General features: G+C 36.8%; 1 protein-coding gene and 1 long non-coding RNA gene across 10 annotated transcripts in view; one reads left to right on the forward strand and one right to left on the reverse strand.

Moving 5' to 3' along the window:
• Positions 1 to 590: 590 nt before the first annotated feature.
• LINGO2 (leucine rich repeat and Ig domain containing 2) overlaps positions 591 to 27,287 on the reverse strand; it is a 434,702-nt gene continuing 408,005 nt past the window's right edge. For all 9 annotated transcript variants that reach the window (XM_049624660.1, XM_049624668.1, XM_049624633.1 and 6 more), the window contains one exon: positions 591 to 4,366. In XM_049624660.1, the coding sequence (XP_049480617.1) occupies positions 2,511 to 4,331 (1,821 nt within the window). In that variant the 5' untranslated portion in view covers positions 4,332 to 4,366 and the 3' untranslated portion in view covers positions 591 to 2,510. The remainder of the gene's footprint in view (positions 4,367 to 27,287) is intronic.
• LOC125918635 (uncharacterized) lies at positions 25,497 to 26,696 on the forward strand. The gene is made up of 2 exons (XR_007456524.1): positions 25,497 to 25,597; positions 26,080 to 26,696. It is a non-coding gene; the product is annotated as an uncharacterized LOC125918635 (long non-coding RNA).

A 27,287-nucleotide genomic window follows, 5' to 3' on the forward strand; every position in this document is an offset into this window, starting at 1 on the left:
TTTGAACTTCAAGAGGTGGTTAAAGAATGCAGCATTTTCCCCACTTAGTAGTCTATCAGATTTCTTTTGGAACAGTGCTTGTTAATATCTTAAATACATATTATTCCACAGATCAGGGTATGGAAGCCCCTGAAAAAGTGCAGTCTTTCTTCTTCCAATGGAATAATCACAAAATCTTTTAATTCTTTCATGGATGGGTTAACTTTAATCCAATTTCATTTGACTAAGCTGTGTTTGGTTAACTTTTAACAGAAAATAGCAGAATCGAAAAGCCCTTTTGTTAATTGCTCAGTGTTTTCTCTTTTGTTGGACAATAAGATGAAGTATTTTCTATTAAGTTTTGAAAGACTAGCCCTCCAGTTTGTTCTCTTTTCAGTTTGAAAGATTGCATTCCACCTGCACACAAGAAATAGAAATTGCAGAAAAATCTTGATCTGTATTATTGGATATATAATATAAAGTAATTGCCATGAGTGGAAAATGAATTTCTAAAAGATCGATGATAATCACTAGGAAAGTCAAATGAAAAATGACTTAAACAGGCAATTCTTCAATCTTTCTATCTCATTTCTACCCTTTATTAAGGGAGAAAGGGGTTTTACTGTGCTACTATCCAACTGGCAAAACAATTTCTAGACCTGTCACTTTTTTATTGGGGTCAATTTAATTTTATTGAAGCTCCTCAAAATTTCAAATGCTAAAAAAAAAAAAAAAGCCAGCTTTTTGAACGTCATACCCCCAATCAGTTATGTCAAGAACCAAACCTCAGACAGCTCCTATTCACTGTCCAAAAGGGGGCTCATTTTCAGGTCCCTCTCAAAATGTAAAAAGTATAGACATTTCCTATCTTTTGCTGATTAAATAGATATTTCATGAATACACTCTATATTCAGTGCTTTCTCAGGTCATATGAATATATGCCTTGAAAATCATTCACTGAACATTTAGCCAAATGGAATTATGGCTCATTTGAACCAGATCATTGGTGGTAGTGGCAGGATGCCATTTTTTTTTTAAAACTATGTTTTAAGTAACAATCATTAATACAAACTGAATTGGACAGAGATTCTTGGGTTAGAGGGGTAAAAGTATCTGCACCATTTAACATATTTGTAGGGCTAGTGATCTTAGTTTTTCCTCACTGAGAAAAAACTAAGTGCTGTTTAATTCACCTTTTTTTCCTCACCTCTCTATAAACAAGATCAATACTTCTTGTGTACACAAGATAATTTTCAAAATAAAGGAAGCAGGGAAAAAACCCTGAAGTTACCCATTCAAGATAATACTGTATGTACAGTAAATAGTTGAATAGAAAACATCAGAATGGTAGCTAGATATTTCCTGGCAGCAATCCAGCCTTCAGACAGCTATCATTGTAACAGATCCTCAGTTGCATTAACATCATGGTATGCCTGGATCACCCTGGTTTGTGTTGGCATCTGAGAAAAACTCCTTTTCATCCAGAGAGCTTTTGAACATCGAATTGTTGATCTCAGCTACAAGGTAAATTATCACCGTATGAGTATATACAACGACTATATGCGCTTCGATTTCCTATTAACCCATTAGTCTCAACTGATGAAAGTAAAATCAAGTTGTGTTTAAATGGATCATCTTCATTATTAACACCTACCTTGCATTTTACAGGTACAACTAGTGGCACATAACCTTCTGGAGAAACCAAGGGCTTTGTTACAGTAAACTGGTCCAGTGTGATATCACAAGTATAAAAAATATTCCATTCTGTATCAAAACTAGGCACATGCCTTTATTTATAGTAACAGAAGTTAACAGAGTTGAGCAGTTTTTCCTTGGGTCCTATTTCTTGGCATCCTACATCAGACAAACTCCTCATTCCACATATCTCCGCCCATAACTCCAGGGATCTAGTCTCAGGGTCATCTCTATGTAAAGGAAGGTGAAATCACACTTGGATCTATAATGGTGAGTAACTAAAAGCACAACCTCTCATTCATATTGCTTTAAAACATATACAGCATATATGTTTCAAAAAAAAAGAGTAAAGAATATATTGATTTCTTTGTGGTGCTGAATCAACAATATGGTATGATGCAAGGCTTTAGCAAATGATAATCAGAGATACAAATTTTTCTGTAGAGTATGTTTTAGACAAATGTGTCTTTTTAATATGTAAATCCTACATTGTAGGTTGTTCCTTTTTATTTTTTTTTTCTTTTGTTTTTGCAGTGGTAGAAAATGTTGAGTAATTGTCCATGAGCATGAGCCAGAGGTTCAGGTTCATTACTGAGATCCCCAGAATGCCAATATTTGCAATGCAAACAATTAGTATCCCACTGTGAAGGGCTCTGACACATGTCTGCCTGCCTGTAGGTGGAGAGTCTCCATAAGAAGTCCTCCTGGTTCCATGGACCCTGCTTTGACACAGGGGCAGCTGTACTTGGCTGCCTTTTAACCTGGTAATTCACTGTGCCAGCTGTCTCACTGGTTACCCACAATGACACAGAAACAATAGTGTGAATGGTAGACCCTCAAATCATTTTCATGTTGAACCTCCTGGGTCCAGCCACCTCCCCTTCCACAACAGCACCATTGTTTTTTCGGGGTACATACTCAAGGTCAATGCTGTTTTTGTGCTTGCCTTTCCCTCGGCTCCACACAAAAAGGAGGAGAAAACAAAATAAAACCACTCCCAGGAATGTGAAACAGCCCATGGCTGTAGATACCAGTATTGTTTTAAGGTCCAGGGAAAAGGTATTGACATTGGTGCCATTGGAAATGGTGTCATTGGAGTCAGTCATGTACATAGGGGTCCTGTTGGCATAAAGGAAGCGATCTGAAGTGAATCCTTTCACCGTTAAAGAGGCTGTGAAGGTGTCGTTCCCAGCGGCGTTGCTAGCGATGCAAACATACATCCCACTGTCTTGATCCTGGGCAAAACGGATTTCCAAGGTGCCGTCGCCCAACACGGTGGCTCTTCCATTGGACTTGGTGGTGATAAAACGCCTTCGAGGGGTCACCCAGGAAATCACAGGCTGAGGGTCTCCATCAGCATTGCATTCTAGCTGGACCGTCTGCCCTTCATCCACTAGCAGATGCTGCAACTTCTTTTCACGGATTTTGGGTTTTTTGCAGGTAAAGTAAAAAGAAAGGGCAGTGCTGTGGAAATCCTTGAAGGATCTCTCACGGATGGTGTCTGGACCAGCACACATGGGCTGCTGGCCGCCAAATTGCAGAGTGGGATGCCGCTGCAGGATCCAGAGGAGACGGCAGTCACAGGCCAGCGGGTTGTTATTGATGCTCAGGACCTCCAAAGCCCTAGGGGAGGAGAAGACATTCTCTTCCAAAGTTTCCAGTAGGTTCTGAGACACGTTGAGCACACGAAGGAAGCGGAGCCCTTGGAAGGAGTGAGGCTCAATGGTGCGGAGCTGGGCCCCCACGATATGGAGCTCCTGAAGGCGGATCAGGTCAGAAAACATGCCTGCTTCGATAGTGCTGATGGGATTGTAGGAGAGGTTAAGATGGGTCAGATATACCAGGTGTTTAAAGGCAAGGAAGGGAACAGTGGACAGGTTGGTATTGGTGATGGAGAGGGATGTGAGGTTAAGACCATAGAGGCTATTGGCAGGCATCATATCCAGTAAAGGCCAATAGTCAATCTCTAGATGTTTCAGGTGGAACAATCTTTTAAAGGCATACACGGGCATATTGTTGATATTGAGATGCTTCAGATGCAGGCTGATGAGGCTGCGGAGGTGGGAGAGGGCTTCTGTTGGTACTGCTGTTAGGTTGCATTTCTCCAGGGTGAGCTGCTCCAAGCTCAGCAGCCCACTGAAGGCCCTGTGTGATATGTAAACCAAATCATTGTCCCCCACTTCTAGAAACTTCAGGTTATGAAGGTCTTGGAACATGTAGTCCAGTAAAATGACAATCTTATTCTCACTAATGTCCAGCTTGGTGAGGTTGGATAGCCCCGTGAATACTCCCAAAGGGACCAGCTTCAGGCGATTGCCTTTTAGGCGGAGGGAACGAAGGTTAAAGAGATTGTTAAATGCTCCTGGCTCCACATTGGCGATGATATTGTCACTCAAGTCTATCTCCTCCAGCAGAGGATATGATATGAATTCCTCAGGGTTGACACTTTTCAGCCTGTTCTTGCTAAGGTCCAAGATTTTGGTCTCGATGGGAATGCCCTCTGGGATGGCGATCAGCCGCCTTCTGTGGCAGCTAACAGATTTGTTCTGGGCGGAGCACTCACAGCGAGCAGGGCAGCCGATGGTGGATCCCATGAAGAGTAACACCACAGCCAGACCCAGGAATGGCTGCCAACATGATATGGCGGTGTGAAGCATGACTCCACTTCTTAGTCTACACCTCGGTCACGGGCCTGCAGGAGAAAGGAGCACGAGAAGTTGAGTTTGGACATGGATAGGTAGATCCAGCAAGTACAATGGAATGGACCCTGGATATGGAATCACACCCATGTGGGTTGAAAGCTGAGAGCTGCCCTTATTGCTACATGAGGTAAGTTGTTTTGCTCCCTGTAGTTTGGTTTTCTTGGCTGTAAAATGAGGGTGATAATATTAATAGCATCCTATACTTATGACAATGTCAGTATTTGACAATGAAAGAGAGACACTGGCAGAGACTGTGAGGCCCAACAGCATATATTTCACAAAAGGCTCTATTTTGAACTCAGACAACAACAACAGAGGTCAATGGTTAAGAGGAAACCTATTCAGTTTGAATCCTTGTTTGTGTCTCTAATGTTGGGATATCATCCTCTGTTCAGAATGAAGCTAATAGAAGCTTCATTCAATGTCAGGCTCTGACGTTCAAAGTACAAACAAAGGTACATCCACTATAAGAGGTTGGGGCTTTCTTTGCTTCATATATAAACTTTCTATTAAAAACTTTCAGTTAGAAGGTATACATCCTTCAGAATTCAGTCCGTCTTAATTTATGAAGGGGTTTTCTTTTTTGAGGTAAGCAGAAAGATCTTAAACATATCTTCATATTCTTGGTATTTTAATTATAGGGGAGAGGCAGAAACAAGGCACCATAATGGCTACTATGATGATGAAAATGCTTTCTTTAAGAATTTGGGTTACACGGACAGCTGGGTGGCTCAGTTATTTAAGCATCTGACTCTTGATTTCCATTCAGGTCTTTACCTCACAATTGTGAGTTTGAGCCTGACCTTGGGCTCTGAACTGACAGCATGGAGCATGCTTGGGTTTCTCTCTTTCTGCCCCTCCCCAGTATGTATTCTCTCTCTCTCTCAAATAAAGAACAAAAAAAAAATTGGGGGTTACATAGTGAAGAGTGTAAAGAGTCGTACTTTTAAGAAAAAAAAAAATAAATGAACTTTCATATTAAATTCCAACCCAGTGAACATGTTCAACTGCAATTAAATAGGCATCAGATGATGTTGGAAATGAGTATGCTTTAACTGGAGATAGTTAATAGACACTGAACTCGCTGTTCATGTGAAGAGCAAAAGATGTGTTGTTGAGCTTTGCTTCTCGACATGAGATCCTGAGGCATACACTTCATCCACAAACACCTTTTCTGTTATAAGTCTCAGTAGTGAAAACCAATATTTGTAGATAAAAAGTTATTGATCAATTTTAATATTCACTCCTAGATTGTACAAGAGCAATTAAAAGTACATTCTCCAATCACAGTGTTTACATATATGTTATACATGTAAAGCTATGTCTACATCCACATAAATGTATCTGTGAAAAAATAACTAGGATCAAACTTAATGGTGGATCACTAGAGGAATGCCTCCCAAATGTAGAAACAAGGCAAAGATTGAGAAAGTGCTAACGACATCAATTATATAGAAACACAAGAATTATTATTATTGGAAAAGACAACGGTAAAACTATCATTGTTGGTAAATTAATGTCTACCTTGAAAATCAAAGCAAATAACCCAAAAATAATTAGAATAGGAGAATAAGTAAATTAACATGTTACAAAATAAAAACATTTAGAAAACATAGTCGCAAATGAGTAGTCATGGCACCTCTGAGAAAGTTAAGTACCTCAGAATAAATTTTAATGAGAAATACATAGAATGCGACAAATATTCAGTCTTGAGAAAACAAAACTTACTAAAAAGAGACATATACTATGTATTTTAATAGATTCAATATTATAAAGACATTGGTTCTCAATATATACATATGTCACAGAGATAATATTTTTGGATTTGAATATTCTTAAGTTCATTTCAAAGAAGATAAAGTGAGTAATTAGAAATATTAAACAATAGGGGCGCCTGGGTGGCTCAGTCGGTTAAGCGTCCGACTTCAGCTCAGGTCATGATCTCACTGTCCATGAGTTCGAGCCCCGTGTCAGACTCTGGGCTGATGGCTCAGAGCCTGGAGCCTGCTTCCAATTCTGTGTCTCCCTCTCTCTCTGCCCCCCCCCCCCCCCCGTTCATGCTCTGTCTCTCTCTGTCTCAAAAATAAATAAATGTTAAAAAAAAATATTAAACAATAGTAATGGCAATAGACTTACTCTACAAGATATTTAAATATAAGTTGTAAAACTACAATAATAAAACAGCATGATACACAAAAATGGAGTCAATGAAACAGAAAATAAGGAATTATATATAAGTATATCTGAAAAGTTAGTATAGGTAAAAGGTGGCATGTTAATTTAGTGAGAAAAATATAAATGTTTGGCTATTTAGTGGGAAAAGTTACACGACTTGTTCCAATAAAATAAATTCTAGATGAATTGAGAACTAAAATGCATGAACAAATAATGTGTTAGGAGGAAATTCAATAATTTTTTAATAGAGCTGAAAGGCATTTTCTAGGAATAAAGCTAGAAACTGTGAAAGAAAATGATCTATTTGATTGTATGTATTTAAAAAACAATAGCATAACAAACGAATAAACAGCATATCTATTCAACACCCAAAGGCAATTGTCAAATTGGAGAATAGAGTCATAATAGATAAGGGATTAAAGATAGTATTAAATAAACAGCTCTTATTAATCTTCAAGGAAAAGAGGTAAATGTCAATGGAAAATGAGGCAATGAATGTAATACAAACTTAAAACAGCTAATCAATATATGAAAAGGTGACCAACCTCACGGGTATAAGAGAAGAAATGTAAAATAAGAGAAGAAATGTAAATTAAGCAACAGGGGCATATCATTTTTACCTTTCATATTAACAAAGTTTAGTAATTCCTTTTATCCAGAATTAACAAGAGTAGAAGGAACTGATAGAAGAAATACAAGCTGAGACAACCTTCAAGAAGTTCAGGGAGAACAATGATGAAGGTTACTTGATACATTAAACTTAAATATATCTCAGTTCCATATGTTCATCCCTTTGAACCATTTTTTTTCCTAACTTGTGATTTTTTTAAAGTTTTTTTTTCCATTTATTTAGAGAGCATGACAGTTTGTGCTCACATGCTCACCTGCAAGTGGGGGAGGGGCAGAAGAGAGGGAGAGAGAGAATCCCAAGCAGGCTTTGAGTTATCAGCATGCAGCCCCATGAGGGGCTCCATCTCAGGAACCATGAGATCATGATCTTAGCTGAAATCAAAAGTCGGATGCTTAACTGACTGAGTGACCCAGGTGCCCCCTAACTTTTAATCTTTAAAAACTACTTTATTGAGGTGAGATTGACATACAAAAAACTGGGTATATTTAAGACATACAAGTTGATGAGTTGGGAGATAAGTACACATCCGTGAATTCATCACCACAGTCTATGCCAATAAACATATCCATGCTTCAAGTGGAGGGTGGATCTGATGAACAATTTTTTTTTTCTGAAGATCTATCATAAGGAAATAATTTAATATACATAGATGGATGTTTGGTACAGGTTCATCTGGGTTCACTTTGCTCTTTTTATTTTCTTATCTTCATTGGGTGGAACCCTAGATCATTGATTTTGAACCTTTCTCATTTCTAATACAAGCTTTTAAAACTATAAATCCATGCATTGCTTTAACTGCATTTCAGAAGTTTTAGTGTGTGTGTGTGTGTGTATAATTATTCATTGAAAATATTTTTCTAATTTACTTTGTTCTTCTTTTTTGACCCATGGATGATTTAGGGTTGAGTTAGCTTATTCCAAGTATTTAGGTAGATCTTTTCTAGAATCTTTATTTTATTTATGTAATTCTGTTGTGGTCAGAGAACTACTCTGCACCTTCCAATCTTTTGAAATTTACTGAGATTGTTTTACAGATCTTTTATGATTAGAAAGAGTCCATCTTGGTCTCTGATAATACTCATTGTCTTCAACTCATTTTGAATGATTAATATAGCCACTCTAGCTTTCTTGAGCTTAATGTTTTTATGGTATATCTTTTTCCATCCTTCAACTCTAAACTTATTTGTGTCTTTGTAGTTTCTTTTAGAGCCAGCATGTGGCTAGTTCTCACTTTTGAATCAATTTCATGATCTCTGCAATCTCTGCCTTCTGTTAGATTGCTTTCTCCACTTACATTCTGATTGCATTCTCGGGTGCCATTTTGCTATTTGTTGTCTATTGGTCACTATTTGAATTTTTTGTTCCTTTCTCATCTTAATCTATTTTTAGTATAACATTTCAATTCTTTTGACTTTCTCTATACTTATGTACATTATTTTTATTTAATGCTCTAGGGATTACAGTACACATCTTTAATTTATCACAATCTATTTAGAGTTGTTATCAAATTGCTTTAGGCAAAATACATGGTAACCTTGCAACAGTGTATTTCCATTTCCATCCCCTCCCCTCCAACATCATCCTTCATGGAGAGAGATACAGTGATTTCTAGGCACAGAAAACAGTACAATGGCATGGACACAGTGGAAACACTCTGTGATTGGAGAATTAAAGTAATCCACAATAGATGGAGCAAATACAGGAGAGAAATAGAAAAGAGGCTGAAGAGGTAATTAGAGGAATGATTTAGAATGGGCTTGTAAACTGTGATAAGCTGTGTGCACTTTATCCTGAGGGCAACAGAAAGCCATTAAAGTGTTTTATGCAAAAGAGTGATATGATCAGATTTATATTTGGGGACGATTAATCTGACTGCAGCATGAAAAATAGATAGGCAGGAGGGAAAAAGTTGAAACTCTGGAAGCTGTTAAATTCATTCAAGCCAGAATAAAAGTGGTCTCGATTAGGGCCATAGGAATAGGTTTGGGTAAATGGACAGACTCAATATGTGTTTAGAAATGATTTAGTTATGGATGGGCTATGAGAGATATAGAAGAAGATGCCAAGATGATTTCTAGCCTTTTGTCAACTGGATAGGACTTAGTGTCATCCATTGAGATGGCAAGCTTAAGGAGAGTTACTGGATGAGGAATTCCTGGTTTCCTCAAATTGTCCATCAGTGGGCCAAGATGTGTGGGTTCTCTGGGCAGTGTACTGTTTTACTCCTTGAAAATAATGTTTTTCAAATGCTTTTAAAGTATTTCTTTGGTAGAAAAGGGAAAGTGTATTTTCTATTACAACTGCAGGACTCTTTATGTTCTAGATAAAAGTTTGATTACACACTCTGTATTTCTCAGTTTATTTTGAATTGAAGGTTAAAAGTGAGGTTTTCTTTTCTTTCTTTCTTTCTTTTTTTTTTTTATAAATTCTACTAGAGAGTTTAATCTTCTTTGGCAGAGTTTGTCCAATCTGCATATCACCAGTTAGATAAGGAGAAAACTGGCATTCTATTTCAGATTTGTTCCAGTAATGCTGTAGGGAAAGTTTATTTTATTGTTTGCGTCCCTTAATCTGGCTGAGTGTGTCTAACATACGGAATGACAGTATCTAATTTCAGTCATAGCTGCAATTTAATCAGAAAGCTTGAATAAGATGGATAGTATCTGGAATTTTTTCCTTAAAAATTGGTTATTTTGGTTTCAGTAGAAGGGTGGGTAAGTACTTAGCAAGCAGGCAGCAGACAAGCTCCCATCAGATGTGGAGTACCTTTCCTGATCTACCATAGTCTTTCAGTGAGGCAGAAGTAGGTACTTTGGGGCCTTATCTCCTCATCATTCTTTGATGTAGTTTGGAAACTGTGTAGGAAGGCTGTGTTTTATTATTCTCATCACAAATATTGTTCACTTTTAGTCCAGAAGGGCCAACTGCTGACTCCACTTAGCTTTCACTGTCAGCAGAAGCCTTACAATCAAAGCTTTCTTGTCATGTCTGACTGTGACCAAGGTTTGACAAGATGAACTTCATTTCATTAAGAATAAAGCAGGAACTAAAATCTGTAGGGAGCTGACTAGGGCCTTTCTATTAATTCTGATCAAAGGGACTCTCAGGTACACTGATTATACCTTTCTAAACCTAGTAGATAAAGTTGGATATTTTCATAGACTTTTTGTGTGCTGGGTATTTATTTTAGAGCTTGTGCTATTAATGTAAGAAACACAAACTAAAACATCAGGAAGTAGACTTAAAGAAGGAACAGAAATAGCAAAAATGTGGGTCCAGAAATACCTAGATCACACTCTGAGTTTGACCTTTGTTAGCTGTTGAACCTAAGTAGGAAGATGATGTCTCTGATTCTCAACTTCTCTGTGAATTTGTGATAATAAAGGAGAATAAGTGTAATAAGGTGCCTAGCACATAGATAACAGTGGTCATTATCATTTTTTTATGGGATAATGGTTTGGTTTGTTGAGAAATCATGCCAAATAAAAAAAAATGCCAAATCATGCATTTCCTCTGAGTACAGACTGCGAGAATATTAGAGAAAAAGGTCCTCAAACGGATGATACAGTGAGAAGGAAAAATGGAAAGCTTTAAGCAGCCTACATTTAAGAAAACAAGCAGTAAAGGAAAAAAGTGATAGTTGCTGGATGTTGTTTAAAAAGTAAGTTTAGAAAAGAAACAGCTGGATTAATAGGTGATAAGGTATTGATAAATTGTTTATGCTGGGAATCCTATGATTAATTTAGTTTTCTGGCAGATGAACAAGGGAACAAAAACAATAAATGGAGAGCAGAGAAATCTCTTTAAATGTTCACACTAGCTAATGGTAGGATTTTTTTTCCCCAATAAAGCTATTTTGCAATAGAGAGAGGTGGGTGCTGAGGGAGGTGGGGAAGAAAAAGAAAGGATTTAATGAAAAAGGTGTCCAAAATACACCTGCGGGGATAGTGTCAAGGTGTCTAGAACTGTAAATTCAGAAATTCAGGTCTGTGCTAAAATCAGATCCTGAAGAGCTGTGAAAGTTGTTTAAGACATTTGAAAACTAAGAAATCAATTTTAGTGTAAGTCTTGAAATTCACGAGGGTTACCTATGTTCTTTGAAGGACCCCCTGTGTACACTGGATTTGAACTTTCTACAGAATAAAATTTATCCTTCTACCTGATCTCCAATTACCCTCCAAAGCATCGTATTTTTACCTTTTTCTCTTGACTCAATTTTTGTAGGGTGGAAATAGAAACTTTCAATATCGAGGCTCAACCTGAAAAGCATTCAAGGAGAAAGTGAAAACAGCCAACATGAAAGCCAGATTTGGAGAGCATCCATGGTCTTTTATATTACAAAATAATATTTTTTAAACACAAGTCACAAATGTAATGATTAAATCACTCAGTGGCTCATGTAGGTAGGTGTATAGTTACCCACTACTGCAGATACCTCACTTAATTACATGCAGATTGCCAATTGTGTAAATACCTGAAGATAGCATTTTGATCTGTAGTTGGTTAGATAACTCACATTATCTATGTAGGCTTGAAAGCAAATGATAATTGCAAATATCTATCTGTATGAAAAATAGCTGTTAATATGATTTAATGCAATGAAATTAATATAAAATGGTCATACAACTAGTAAATTGAACAAGCAGGACTCACAGATGTAGTCAGACAGCATATTAAGATTTTTTTTTTCTATTGTCCCTTTGTAATTGATTCAAGAGAGATCAGGAAACTTCTTATTTACCTGGAGCTTTTATAAATAACTTAGTGTCCTCTGAGACTGGGATATTTGAAAACTGGTTCCTCTTATGGGGCAAATTCCGGGGCTCTTTGGGACTCACATGATCACAGGCTATCTCAGCTATATTTCCCTTGATCTGGAAGAGTGAATCTCTATTCTGGCTTGTGGAGTACTCCTGCCACTGTCCCTAGGAATAATCACCAGCTAATTTTTGCTGAGGCCCCATTAACGTCCCAGTGGCATTCTTGAAAGGACCTGAGACATGTATTGGTGCTCTCATGCTTATTGCTCTCATTTTGCATGGGGAAAACTCGGTTGCCCAGAAAAACTCTGTCAGTGCAGGATAATCCCAATACAGCGGCAACTTCGTCCACTCTGCCACAAGAGGCTGTCTAGCCTAATATGTATTCTCTAGATTTCTCAGGAAGAAGTCAGAAGTCATGATGTGCCCTTAACTACAGTGGAAGACTAGGAAGGATTCCACACATCTTCTGGAAGCACTTATGTCTCTGCCCTGCTTGTTGGTTGAGTCATTTGCCAAAGGTCATATAGCCTTAATCAGTAATGGCACCACCATTTCTACGAAAATTGTTCAGCTTCATAGCAGAGCTCTTAACTTTTATCCTGTGCTCCTTTAATCCTTTCTCATATAGTATGACTAAATACAACTCATCTCCGATAGCAACTATTTAAGCAACTAAGAAAGTAATGCTTCCTTTTAAAATTTCCTCATTTTTCCCTCCGGGCTATGCTTTGGTGTCTTTTTTCATGGTTCTGATTCCACTTTCCACTGGACTGTATCTATTTCAAAACACAAGTTCATTTTGTATTCAAGTGACTAGTAAACAATTAGCAGAGCTTGTTTTAAGTCATTAATTAATAGTTTCCGTTTAATCTTTCCTCAAATTGGAGAGCCCTCTGTTCTTGTGATTATTTTCATCTCTTTGAAATGCAAATTATTTGCTCTTCTCCCACAGTTCTGAGTTTTTTTTTGGCCTACATAGAAATACTTGGACATACAGAATATGCACATTCTACTTAAACCTTTTAAAGATGAAAGTGCTTTTTGTCTAGCTTTGAGATCTCTCTTTGAAATTAATATTATTAAAGGGTAGTTGGCTAAGATGCTGAGGGCCTCACAAATGTGATATGCAGTGCTTCAAATCTGTATGGCATTATAAGGTAATGGCTAAGAGGATAGATACACAAAATAAAGTGTTTAAGTCTGAACTATCTCTTATTCTCAGTTTTCTTACCTTAAAATGGGAATTATAGTAACTACCCTACCGTTATTGTGAGAATAGAATGTCATATGCATATGATGTCAGAGTTCCATACATGTTGGCTATTACTGTTCTTTATTTGGAGAATTTACTTGAGAATTATTATTGTTATTTATCTGGAGAAAGGGAAATATTACAGATGATGGCTCTTAGACATATAAAATTTCTTACTTGAAGGGAGTACTAAAAGTCTATCCATCCTGCAGGGAAAGTTTTCTGGAAGCACTGGGTTAACCTTTTGAGGTAGATGTTAAGATTTGGTTAGGTATCTCATATCATAAATGAGAAAATTCAGGAAACCGCAATCTAGGGTAAAAATTCCTGCTGGTTAGTCATTTAAATCCCTCTGAAGGTAGAGTTAAAAAAATAAAATGTTGCCTGCCTTTCTGTACTAACTGCTCAGTCCTCAAGATCCACTCAGGCCACTCTATGAAATGTCCACATTTCTATGAAGAAATGTCCACTTTTCTATGAAGTGACCACAGAGGACCAGTATTTCTATTTCATAAGATTATTAAATTTTACTTGGGAAAATAAAATCAAATGGAGTAGAATTCTGTTAAGTAGTTCCCCTTTTAAATTCTTGATTTTTATCTATTGTCTTGTGAAAAACTGGACTCTTTTTGAAGTATGAGTCTTCATGAATGAAGGGGAATCTTGCTGGAGATTACCTAGTTTTAATTAGTTGGTGCTGAAAGCACCTAGACATTTTAGCTCCTTTCTTATTTAAAGCTGTTCAGACAAGATAGCTGTCTTAAATCCCATCTGGAACATTCTGGAAATGAACAAATATAAATTTCTGCAGGCTTTTGTAACAGATAAATCCTGAAATCCCAGGGGCTTAAACCAGTAGTTTATTAGTTCTGCTCCATTAAAACACCGAGGGACTTGTGCCTGTGTATTTTGTGTCTCCACACTCATTGAGATCTTTGAAGTCCTTTCCATTCCATATGGAGAAAGAAGGAGGATTATGGGTAAGAGAGCCAGACCTGACAATAGCACTTGTAATTACTGCTCACATTTCTTTAGCCAGAACTCAGTCTCATGGGCACATCTGACTGCATGGGAGGCTGGCAAATCGGTTTGGTAAGCAGCTAGCCATTCTCTTCCCAAAAAAATATTAATTGATCTTAATTATCAATCTAGTATGCAAGGATATATTAAAGCTTCTATTATTAGCTTATTTACAAATTATTCCAGAAAAGATTTAGACATCTGGAAAATCACCTTATCATCTATCTAAAATATCATTGATGTAATTTTGCATTCAGCTGACTTTTTTACACATTAGAAAAACAATCATATCTTGCTACACTAAGGTTCAATTGTGGCATTTAGTGATGTACCCATCTTTGTCAGATACAGAATCACATCTAAAATTCCCATTTTTCTATTCTTAATTCATACTAAGTCATTATTAGATTCCTAGGTGACAGGATTTCTAACATTTTTCCAGCTACTTTCTAGATGAGAAAATGAAGGTGAAATGCAGCTTTGTGTTTTTTAACAAAAAAGCTATACAGTAAACAGGCTATGTAAGAGTATGTAATTTTTATATCCCAAGACATTCATAACAGATTTTAATGTCTAAGTAGATAGTTGTAGAGGTTCCCTTCATTTAGCAACTGATGACTGCCAAGTGATTTCTTAAATTCCCTCCGCAAAAGAGCGGGGAAACTATCAAAGAAAAAAGTATATTTAATTCAACTCCATATACATATACTAGGTACCTTCTACATGCAAGGCAGAGCTGGGGACATAGAGATGAGTAAATGGGATTCTTGTTTTCAAACATTTGGTAGTCTAGTAAGGAAATTCTGTCCAGTAAACAAATTAATGATATTAATATCATTCTCCCAAATTGGAATCAAATTATAACTTTAAACATCAAAGACACATGTTACTACATTATTTAATAAATTCAAATATTGCATAAAACCATGACCAGTCATGGAGAAGTAATTTCATTATCTGTGATTCATCTTCTCACGTTGACTATTATGCAGGCATTAAAACTATTGTTATAGGAGATACTTAACAACTTGAAAGATTTTTACATAAAAAATGTAAATTGAACAAAGTGGGATATGAATTTGTATCTCTATTGTGAATATAGTGAAGGGAAAAATACCCTTAGGTATTGAAAGATTGTAAAGAAGTACACCAAAGTGTGAAGTGTCAGAATATCCACTGCTCATAGCACAATCTATCAATTCTATTTGTTTCTTGTTCAACAAATGTTTTCAATGTCCATTATATTACACTAATTTTGAAAAAAAAAAACAACATAAAAACATGATGAAAACCTTTTGAAATTCAATCACAGCAAACCTCTGTGCTAGTGGATAACTGATATATTGACATGACCTGCTATGTTTTTTATTAGTTACTTAAAGGGTCGCCTTCCAAAGTTAGGTAAGAATTTAAGTCCCATTTTGGTGACCGTTTCTGTTTTCACTGTGACTATCATAGTGCTTGTCAGTATCTTAGTATTCCCCTGCATGTATTAGGTATGCTCATGTCTCATCTGCTCTAGTAGAATCTAGGTTCTTGAAGTTGCACCTATTTGCCTTCTTGGAATAGCACTTCTTAACCATGGTACGCTCAAACTGCAGGTGGAGAGTAAGTGAGAAAGGAAGGACTCAAAGTCATGGATGCTGGAAAGGGAACCATCCACAAGCCTCAGCCTGACCTGTAGAGTAGATCTTTCCATGTATACATGTGCTTTTTATTGTCTGTCTCATGAAGGAAGAAAGGTGGAGGACAGTGCTCTTTTGCTCAGCGCAGTACCTTGAGCAAAGCAGGTGGTAAGCCTCTGCTGATAGGTGATAATAACAGTAGCAGTTTCCAAATGTCATTCTTGTTATCATTGTCTTAACTTTTGTTGACTCTATACAGTAAATAGGATAAACAACACAAAATTTTCTTTAAAAATTTTGAGAGAGAGAGAGAGAATGTGCGAGCGAGCAAGGAAGGGGCAGACAGAGAATCCCAAGCAGGTTTCCTGATGCCAGCACAGAGCCTGCTGTGGGGCTCAAACCCACGAACTATGAGATCATGACCTGAGCTGAAACCAAGAGTCAGACATTTAACCATCTGAGCCACTCAGGCACCCTTACTGTATAATTGAAATAGAGAATCAGAATGGAAATTAATAAAGGGAAAAGAATTTAAAAAACATACAATGGAAGCAAAAGGCTATTTTCTAGCTAAAATTTCTTATTTTCCAAAGTTCTGAACCAGAGACCTGTTCTCCTTCAGAGAGGTGTTCAAACTGAGTCTCCTCACTGTAGTAGGAGCATGGTAAAGTTAAAAGGCACTAACTTTATGCTTATTAATTCATGGTTACTAAACGTTTTGTACAATCTAAATTCAGAGTATTGCATTGGAATGCATCGCACACTTTGGGGGAAATACATTAAAGACTTATGGAACAGGCTTTTTGCTCCTGACATTTCATGTGTTGGGATTCTGTAAGAGCGGTAGGAGTCAAACATGGGACAGATGCTGGAATGGGAACTCTCACTCAGCCCTCTGTGGACACTCTCTACCTTCCATGCTCCCACTCTCTCTCCCAGTGCAGTGCTGGGCATGGCTTTCCATCTTACTGCTTGGCACCAATTGGTACAGATAGAGTATTAGTGAATATTCTTCTTTCATTTGACTTACTTCCTATGAGGGAACTGAGAAATCACATCTTAATTGATTTCTTGGTTTATTTCTTTCAGTTGCAAATATATACAAAGGGATGAGAACTTTATATGTATACATATACACATGTGTGCATGTGAGTTGATACCTATTTATCTCTTTGGAGATTATAGTCGCACACTACATACAAACACACTATACATGGTAATACTGTATAAAGTATGTGTGTGTATACACTGTATAAAGTGTGTGTGTGTGTATAGTCACATGTATTAGGGAAGCTTGTATGTATTTGCCAGTTGATTTGTATTTTGGTAAACATTTCCTAGAGTCCTAGGGAATCATATTACCTGCTAATTAACCTCATCTGGATAAATTGTCTTGAAAGAAAACTAATAAATGACTCAGCAAACCCAAATTTTCATGACTAAAAATTACAGTCAAAAACAAAGTATGAAAGAGCTCAGTATTTAAAATAGCTTGCATAAGGTAATGGATTGTAGCAATTCCAACTTTGTTTTATGGAAAACGATGTCATTTGAGGTTTTAGTTCAGCCACTTCAAGGGTATAATTAGTGTTATGTTTGTGTGAAAACTTGAGTATTTGAAAGCAAGTGAAACCTTAATTTGGTATTTTGATAAGAAAACTGATTTAAACTAGGCCTATTAGTACCTAATAATGTGTGGCCAGAAAAAAAAAAGTCAATACTAACTAAATTTCTGGTACAATTTATTTATAGGCCTTATTAAGGAATGTCCAATTTTACATTTCAAAATAATGATAATAAATTTATGACATGCTTACTTGAATATGCACTATATTCTTCAGTCCTCAAGACAACCTCCACTGAGAGAGCAACTGTTCTCCTTACCATCTTATAGAGATGTCGAAACTGAGTTCTAGGTCAATTTTCTTGTACAAGGTTATACAGCAAAGAAGGGGTAGAAGTGGGATTTCAGCTGAGGTCTTTCTGGCGCTAAAGCCCAGTTACTTTGTTAAAAACAACTCTGGGGATGCCTGGGTGGCTCAGTCAGTTAAGCATCTGACTTCTGCTCAGGTCATGATCTAGTGGTTCGAGGGTTCAAGCCCCACATTGGGCTCTGTGTTAACGACTCAGAGCCTAGAGCCTGCTTCAGATTCTGTGTCTCCCTCTCTCTCTGCCCCTCCCCCACTCACACTCTGTCTCTTGCTCTCTCAAAAATAAACAAACATTAAAAAAATAATTAAAAAAACTTCAACTTATGCTAACTAATTTGGATGTAAATTAAACAACAACAACTCTGGGTGACAGGTGGTATTATTTCTTTTCTATTTTTTTTTTATGAAATTTATTGTCAAATTGGTTTCCATACAACACCCAGTGCTCATCCCAACAGGTGTCCTCCCATTATTTCTCTGTCCTTAATGGAATATGCAATTGGGGCTTAGGGAAGTCTGAGCAACTAGATCAAGGCCATTCATGCAGTAAGTGGTAGGGCTAGGATTCAAACTCAAGTCTGTCACTGACTACATAGTCTAGCTTAACCTCCTCCATCTATCTTTGCAAAGACACAGAATCCACCATAGCAGAGGGACAAAGAACTGTTACTTCTCAACATATTTTATAGATTAAATAAGTAACATTCATTATATAACTTACTGGTTTTAGCTTTACTAAGGTCTCATAAGGGTGTATTAATATTGCATGTTCTCAGCATGGCAAAACCCAAGGTGGGAAACACATTTGTGTTTGCTCTGGTGATCTAGGTTTTCCATAGATAGAATGGCCACAGAGTACACCACCCAAACTGGGACACTTCTGTAAAGGGGTGGAGGCAGTATTCATAATAATGCTGGGTAAGAGGTGAAAACACTGCCCAAGGCAAAGAAGGATACATGGCCACTATCCTGGAAGCATATAGATTTCCTTCCTCATAGCCATATGTCGGTGTTTCCCTTGGATTCTGGGGTTCTGCTGTAACATTTTTTATACTGGAGGCTGATCTCAAAACTGAGTACTTTCAATGTAAATCTGAAGAAAAATATATTTGTTTCATCTTGATTAATATAGTTTTAGGAAAAACCTCTCTAAGATCAAGTAAGAGGTATGGGGTTAGAATCAAGAAAATTCTCCTGTCTTTTGAGGGCTATGCTATCTTTACAGCCAAAAGACTATAATAGTAAGGAGTTTGTATTTTAACCCCAACTAAACATCACTGATTTTTGTGTTGTTTTTGCTGTGAGAAGAGAGATGCTTATGAATTCTGTTATCCCTTGAGGAAATATGTTGCCTTTGTCTCTCCATTGTTGTTTTGAAGTCCAATGTGAGAAATTCTGGATAATGGGCTGTGCTATTTTCATATCAGCCATTTCATAATTAGGGGCTGAGTTCATGCTCAAAGACTTGGAATTCACAACCAATGATCAAGAAATCATAGACATAAAGGCATGCCATGGAAACAGAAACACATCATGGAAACAGCACAGAAAGGTTCCAATGCCTGATCTTATAACTGCTGATTAATTCTGTTAATCATGGCACTTAAACCCAGGGAGACTGTTTCCTAAGGTCAAAGATAATACATATTTTTCAACTATTTGTTGAGGTTTTTAAATGAGTTGAAGCACACAACATGGTTGGCATGTAGGAAGCCCTCAGCAAATCTTGGTTCTCCCTTTGTTTTTAACTTAAAATAGCAAAGTCTCACTGTAAGTTTTATAACTACACTGCATAACTGCATTTTTTCACATCAATAACATAAAAAGTCACTCTCTTTCTTTTCTAATCCCTCTTTCCATTTTCCTTTTTTTTCTTGTTCTACTTTATTCCTTCTCCCCTTCTACCTCCCCCTCCTTCTCCTCTTACTCAAAGATTTAAGGTAGCCAACATGTTGTAAAATATACATAATGTATATGAAAAATTCTATTTGGCCTTTTTAAAAATACTTATCTTTTAGAGTGAGAGAGAGAGTGAGTGGAAGAGGGGCAGAGAGAAAGGGTGACACTATCTGAAGCAGACTCCAGGCTCTGAGCTGCCAGAGCCCAACGCAGGACTCAAACTCACAAACCCCAAGATCATGACCTGAGCCAAAGTCAAACGCTTGACCAACTGAGCCACCCAAGTGCCCCAGTGATTAATTTTTAAAAGGCCAAATTTGGGGGGCACCTGAGTGGCTTAGTTAAATGTCTCACTTTGGCTCAAGTCATGATCTCACAGTTTGTAGGTTTGGGCCCAAGCATCAAGCCCAAGCATCAGGCTCTGTGCAGACAGCTCAGAGCCTGGAGCTTGCTTCGCATTCTGTTTCTCACTCTTTCTCTGCCCCTCTTCCATCCTCTCTTTCTCTCTCTTAAAAAATAAACATTAAACAAATTTTAATAAAATAAAAATTATTAACCAATCTAATAAGTCAAGTTTGTAATGCCTTTGGGGAAAGATTTCAATGACCACATCTCTTATAAAGCTAACACTTAAAGAACATGCAAACGGATGACAACATTTTTCCTCTGGAGGGTAAAATTCTCTGGAGCGAATACACACATGAATATTAACTTTAGATAAAATGCTCTTCAAAATTAGTTTGATTCCTTAAAAGCAAAGAATATGTAAATATTTAAATCCCTTACTATCCTTACATGGAAACTTCTGTGTTCGTGTTCAGGTTTGTCTTTCTTTTTAAGTTTATTTATTTTTGAGAGAGAGTGTCGGGGAGAGGCAGAGAGAATCCCAAGAAGGCTCAACACTGTCAGCACAAAGACCCACGCAGGGCTTGAACTCACAAACTGTGAGACCATGACCTGAAATCAAGAGTCATTCCCTTAACCAACTGAGCCACCTGTGCACCCCTGTTCATATTTTTTTATTCCTTTTTTTTTTTTTTTTTTTGACTCTTGCCTTGTGGCCTTCAGTAATGGGTTTGGGACAGAACCAAAGTCACAAAAGGATTCATAAAAAGGGAATGAAGGTACATGGGTAAAAGAGGGGGCAGTTGAAGAATCAAATTGCTTTGTCTTCATTTAGGTGATGATGAGGGCATTTAAGGATTTATTGTAGGAATTTGATTTTTCAGTACTTTTTAGCATCAGCAGCTGGGTTCCAGTAATTGAACAGTGATTACTGTGTAAAGATGTGAAAAATAGATGTTAATTAGATAAAATTGCCTGAAGAGAATAGCAACGTTTGGGAAACCTGGGACAAAAGAAAGACTTTCTGCAGGTTTAACAAGGGAACGTTTCCCCTCCTCACCCCAAATCCTCCTTTCTCTATCCGCTCAAAAATCCCCCTAAAACTCCTCCAACAACTTCTGTTTGTCACAAACAAGTCACTATTCCAGAGTACCTGGCCTGGGGCAACACTGAGTTATACAGGAAGCAAATGCTGTGATTTGAACTGGACTCACCACCACCACCACTCTTGTATCTTTTTTTTTTTTTTTTAAACCAGTGAGGCCAATGTAAAGAATGAAAGGCTTTACTGTATTTTTCATGCAAGTGGAGATTTTTGGTGTTCCCAAGGGAGAGAGCTGGCTTTGTATTTTCTGGTCCTGAGAGAATGAATGAAGGTCCTAGGCAGCTGTGCTGGGATTCAGGAGAGCAGCTGCCCAGAGCTACAATCCTCAACGATGCCCCCATCTGGGTCCCTTTCCCTTTCTGTTAGGACTGAGGAAAACAGCTGCCATGGAAGATCTTTTTGTTTCTCTGCACTCTTCTATTAGGAGTTAAACAGGTTTTCAGAGAAAGCTTTTCAGTGGCTTTAGAGTGCTGGGGGTAGGGGGTCAGTGTAGTTTTGTAGAATGAAATTCTACAAATTGTGAAATCCCTTGAAAAACCTTCAACACCATCCATACAATGCTGGTCACCGTAAATGTGTTCATTGCCACATGGTATTGCATGTTTTCATTCAAGGATTAGGATAGCAGTAAAAGTTCCATCTAAAAACACTTCTCTAATTACCAAATTGAATTCTTGACCATCAGTTTGGGGTTAACAGGGAGTAGGTTAGTAACAAAAGGTTAGTATATAGAATATATAAAGAACTTATACAACTCAAAACCCCAATAAAACAAATAATCCAATTAAAAATGGGCAAAAGTCATGAACAGACATTTCTCCAAAGACCACATATAGTTGGCCAAAAGATAATGAAAAGTTGCTCAACTTCACTCATCATCAGGGAAATGCAAATGAAAACCACCATGAGATACCAACTCACACCTGTCAGAATGGCTAAAATCAACAACACAAGAAATGACAAGTGTTGGGGAGGATGTGGAGAAAAAGGAACCCTCTTCCACTATGGATGGGAATGCAAACTGGTGTAGCTACTTTGGCAGACAGTATGGAATTTCCTCAAAAAAATAAAAATAGAACTACCATATGATCCAGTAATTGAACTCCTGGGTATTTACTCAAAGAATACAGAAACACTAATTCAAAAGGATATATGCATCCCTATGTGTATTGCAGCATTATTTACAAGAGCCAAAATATGGAAGCAGCCCGAGTGTACATCAATAGATGAAGGAGAAAGAAGATGGGACATATGTATATATGTATATATACACATATACATATGTATATGTGTATAATATACATATATACATATATGTATAATGGAATATTATTCAGCCATAAAAAGAGTAAAATCTTGCCATTGGTAAGAACATGGATAGATCTAATAGCACTAAGTGAACTAAGCCAGTCAGAGAAATAAAAAAACCAGACTTTAACTATACAGAACAAACAGATGGTTACCACAGGGGAGATGCATGGGGGAATGGGTGAAATAGGTGATGGGAATTAAGAGTACATTTATCTTGATGAGCCTTGAGTAATATATGGAATTATTTAATCATTATATTGTACACTTAAAATTAATATCCTACTCTGTTAATTACACTGGAATTAAAATAAAAAATTACGAGGAGTAGGTAATTAAAATACTACTGAATGCATTTAATTTACTCAGAGATTGAAACTGCAGCCATTACTAATGTAAGTAAAGAGAAAATTTCTTATCATTTTAGGGAAAGAAAGGGTCAACAGGTTGAGATTATTTACATATTTGCCCTAATTATGTGGGGAAATTCCAAGCCTATTTAAAGCTAGAAAATTCCAAAATGAGACTTGATTTTAAGAAATGATACAACACTCAAAGACAAGAAACTTAGAAGCAAAGTACGGTATTAACTTATCAAACCTACTCCAGATACACTCCACATTCTTCATTCTGTTGCCAGAGGAGTTATTACAGATCTCAGCTTCTGATCGCCATTCTAGGACTCTAAGAACAAGAACCTGGGGGCACCTTTCCCTAATCATGTGTTTTAGCTTTAGGGATGTTGACTACAGAAATAATTATTTAGATACTTAATAGCAAAGGGATAGGAGATAAATTCTGTGTGTCTAATCTACATTTTTGGTTACTGGCAAGAATTCAGTGATTAAAGTTAAGAAGTCAATACTGTGATTAACATTCTACTTAATGTGCCCATATTAGTAACGTACCACTTAAAATATCTTCCTTCTTAGAAGTCACTATTCAGGAAAAATGTGTGTAATGTGTGTATTTGGTTTGGAATATACGACCAGTGGTATGCTGGTAAGTGTTTAACAACCTGTTCTCCAAAGAAAAAAATGTTTGTTGTTGTTGTTTTTTACTTTTTGATGATTTTCATGGTGTTAATACTACCACCAGGGCCAACTTCCTGTTGACAGTGTTATCAGCACATCTATATAGTATGTCAAAAATTAACAATTGCCTTTTGCAAAGCTGGTGTTGGATCCATCACGCATAGTAAATACACCCAACTGCTTTGAATTAAATAGCTCCATATATATATTAACCAGGGCAATATTTTGTATGTTGTATACAATTTTGTATATCAACCTTATGTGATCCACTACACTTATAAAAAGTTGTTACTGGGTATAGGAGCGTTTGGTTGGCTCAGTTGGTAGACCATGCAACTCTTGATCTTGGGGTCCTGAGTTCAGACTCCACATTTGGTGTAGAGATTACTTAAATATAGATTTTTTAAAATTGTTATTGGGTACAAAATACTGGTATGCCTCATTTTACAGAACTTCCTATACAGCTGCAACTAATTTGTGAATTTCTCAAATTCATTACAGCAGAAACTAACAAAAGGAATTTTATTTGCATGTGTTAAAATGAAAATTCCTTCTGTCAAAAAAAAAAGCACATATTTATCTTTTGTGTTACTACATTTTACATCTGGGAGCTATGTGGTAAGTGAGAGGCTCTCAATCAAATTTGGTGCTGAGGATTTGTAAGCAAGTGTCTGTGAGGCTTTGTCTTGAGGACTGGAAGACAGCACAGACTGGTGGTTCTGGGGTTTGATTGGTTCTCTCACTAACCACCTGAATGAATGAAGTTGGGGAAGTTACTAAACCTGTCTGCCTCAATTTCCCCTCAGTAAACTGGGATAATAGTATCTCCCTCATGTAACTATTGCAAGCTTAAAACAAGTTAGTATATTTAAGTGGTTGAAACAGTCCCTGCAACCTAGTAAGGACCACAAATACTGCTGTTTTTATGTCCATTTCAGGTTTTATTTTGAAAGGAACTTAAGTTATGAGTGTAGAACTTCATAAATACTGCTTTGGATGGCTGATTCTCCAAGCAGAGGAGCCAGCAATCTGTGTCCAAGCCCTGCAGTTCATTCCAATACACACTCAAGTGTGAAGAGGACTGTTTGAGCTTCCCACAAGGGATTTCTGTGTTCTAGAAGCATCAGTATTCTTTCCAGAGGAGTTGACTGATCAGCTGAAGACTACCTGCACTGGAATCATTGGTGGAACTTGCTTAAAATGAGCCAAATTATGTGAAAATATTGGGGCATCTGGGTGGCTCAGTTGGGTAAGCCTCAAACTTCGGCTCAGGTCATGATCTCATGGTCTGTGTGTTGGAGGCCCGTGATAGGCTCTGTGCTGACAGCTCAGAGCCTGGAGCCTGCTTTGGATTCTGTGTCTCCCTTTCTCTCTGCCCCTTCCCTTACTCACACTCTGTCTCTCTCTCAAAAATAAGCATTAAAAATTTTTAAATATTTTCTCATAATTTGTTTTTTTAACTATGTCTTTGCATGGTATGTTAATAAAATAGCTCTAGAAGAATACCAAGATGATATTGGTTCCAGGGACAGAAATTGGGTAGATGAGAGGCAGAGGAAGGAAAGAAAAATTTTTGTCTATTCTTGTCTCTTTTGAATTATAAAGGATACACAATTTAAATATTAAATATTGAAGTTAATAAGACATATCATTATAAATATATGTAATAAATATAAATTTATATATAGTACATTATATATATAATTTAAATTATATAAAATATATAATTTCATATATAATTTAAATTATATATATAATGTAATATTAATTTAACTTAATATAATTTAAAATAATCTAATTTATATATACTTTAATAATTTAATGTATATTATATATAATTTAATATAGAATTTAATAATTATATATATAATATAATATATATATATATATAACATTTATATATAATTTAATATATAGTGAGATGTTTGGGTTTTACCCATAACATACTAAATTAGAACCCAGAATAGAACCTGCCCAATCAGAATCCTTGTGATAGATTTTCAGAATCTTCATGTAGTTTAGTTGCCTTGGTTATCATGGTAATAGACAGGCAGAAACCTACCCTGTGCTGGTTGCTTGATGTTTCATGAATTGCTCTCTTCACTAGACCAAAGGACAAAAGGAGACTTCTCTGTATGTGGATTGATGGAAACCATTATTATGGCTTGTATCACTTAGAAAGGCTTTATGTGTGATGGGATATTATTGGGACTATGAGATAGGAAACATGGGTTCTAATCTAGCCCTGCCACTAACTGCATAACTTGGTAAGACCCTTACCTTTTCTGTCCCGGAGTTTCCTTATCTATCAAATGGGGACATTAACAACTGCTCTATGAACATCACTGGGTCAAATGAGAATAGATCTAATTCTGACACAATTTCTAAAGTACAAAATTAATGTAAAAGATAATTTAATCTGGCATTGATTGATGGCACATTTTTGACATTTTAATAACATTTAGAATCTAGTTGGGACAGAAATCTCTTATAGGAAAAATGGGACACGAGTTTCTAAATAATTTAAAAATTGTACAAAACTTCCGTCTAAAAATCTATTTTCCCTGATAAGAAAATGCAGAGAAGATTAATTACCTGTCTTTAATCCCATTCAGGTTGTACACAGTCTGTGGATTTTATAGTATCTCTAATACTATGAAAGAGTTTATTATTCCAACAGCACTGGACATATTTGACTTAAATTGATCTACAGTGCCCTTGCCAAAAGAAAAGCATTTGCTTTATCTGAATTATTATTAATTAGCTTCCCACAAGCTGTAAAATTGCCACATGTGAACCTGCCCAAACATAAGATGGAAGTAAATGAAGTGATGGCTTGAGCAATGAAATAAAATACAGGCAAGGTGCTTTTACTTCCTGGCACACAGGCCTTTCACCTCTCTGCCCTTTGCTACAGCAGAGAAGCCGACATCTGAGTACTACATGGAAGCTGCTGGGCCTCCTCAGTCAGGACACACTCCTCGACATCTCTGCCTGGAAGTCAGTTTTCTGGGATGGAAAGTGAACTCATTCTCATGAGCCATTAAATTCTCCAGTTTCGAAGGAGAGTCCTTTCTTCCTTGCAATCGAGCTGTTGCCTCATGATGCAAATTAAACTACTCTTTTCAGCTGAGGTAGGTCCCACGTTTGCTTTTCCAGAGAATAGTTTTTGAGACCAAATGGCCTGGATTAAGAAAACTCCGTGATAATAAAAGAATAACTATAATGTATATGCCAGATGTTGTGCTGGGTTCTTTCCGTGTATCATCACATTTACTCATCACCTCTGTGAGGGAGGAACTGAGTCACCTCTAGACACAGGAGACACAGATTCTCAGAGCCCTTTGGAAATGTGCCTGATTTCACAGACTAGTAATAGGTCTGGCTCTATCATCTCTACTTTCACCGACTGCAAACATGGACCCTTCTTTCTAAAAGGAGACTATTTAAAACTTTACTTTCATTTTTTTTTAAGGGATGAAGTGGTAGGAAGGAAATTCGCTAGGTTGTAGGAAGGTACAAATTTAAATTTTGTACCCTTTATAGAGTTCCCAGGTGAGTACGCACTAGGGCAGCAGGCAGGCTAGCTGGGAAAGAATTATTTGTGTGACAGTAATATACTATGAGATCCATCACTCCCATGATACTTTACAGAACCTTCTGTATACTTTTTTTGATCTAAGTTTGGTTCCAAACACATAAATCTCTGAGAAATCCCATGAGAAGATCCCACTAAGGCACTAACAAAGATGCCTGTTCCAAGTGACTTTCTATGTAAATGCAAAAAAAAAAAAAAAAAAAAAAAAAAAAAAAAAAAAAAAAA

The sequence above is a fragment of the Panthera uncia genome, chromosome D4, assembly GCF_023721935.1.
Source record: "Panthera uncia isolate 11264 chromosome D4, Puncia_PCG_1.0, whole genome shotgun sequence".
NCBI lineage: Eukaryota > Metazoa > Chordata > Mammalia > Carnivora > Felidae > Panthera > Panthera uncia.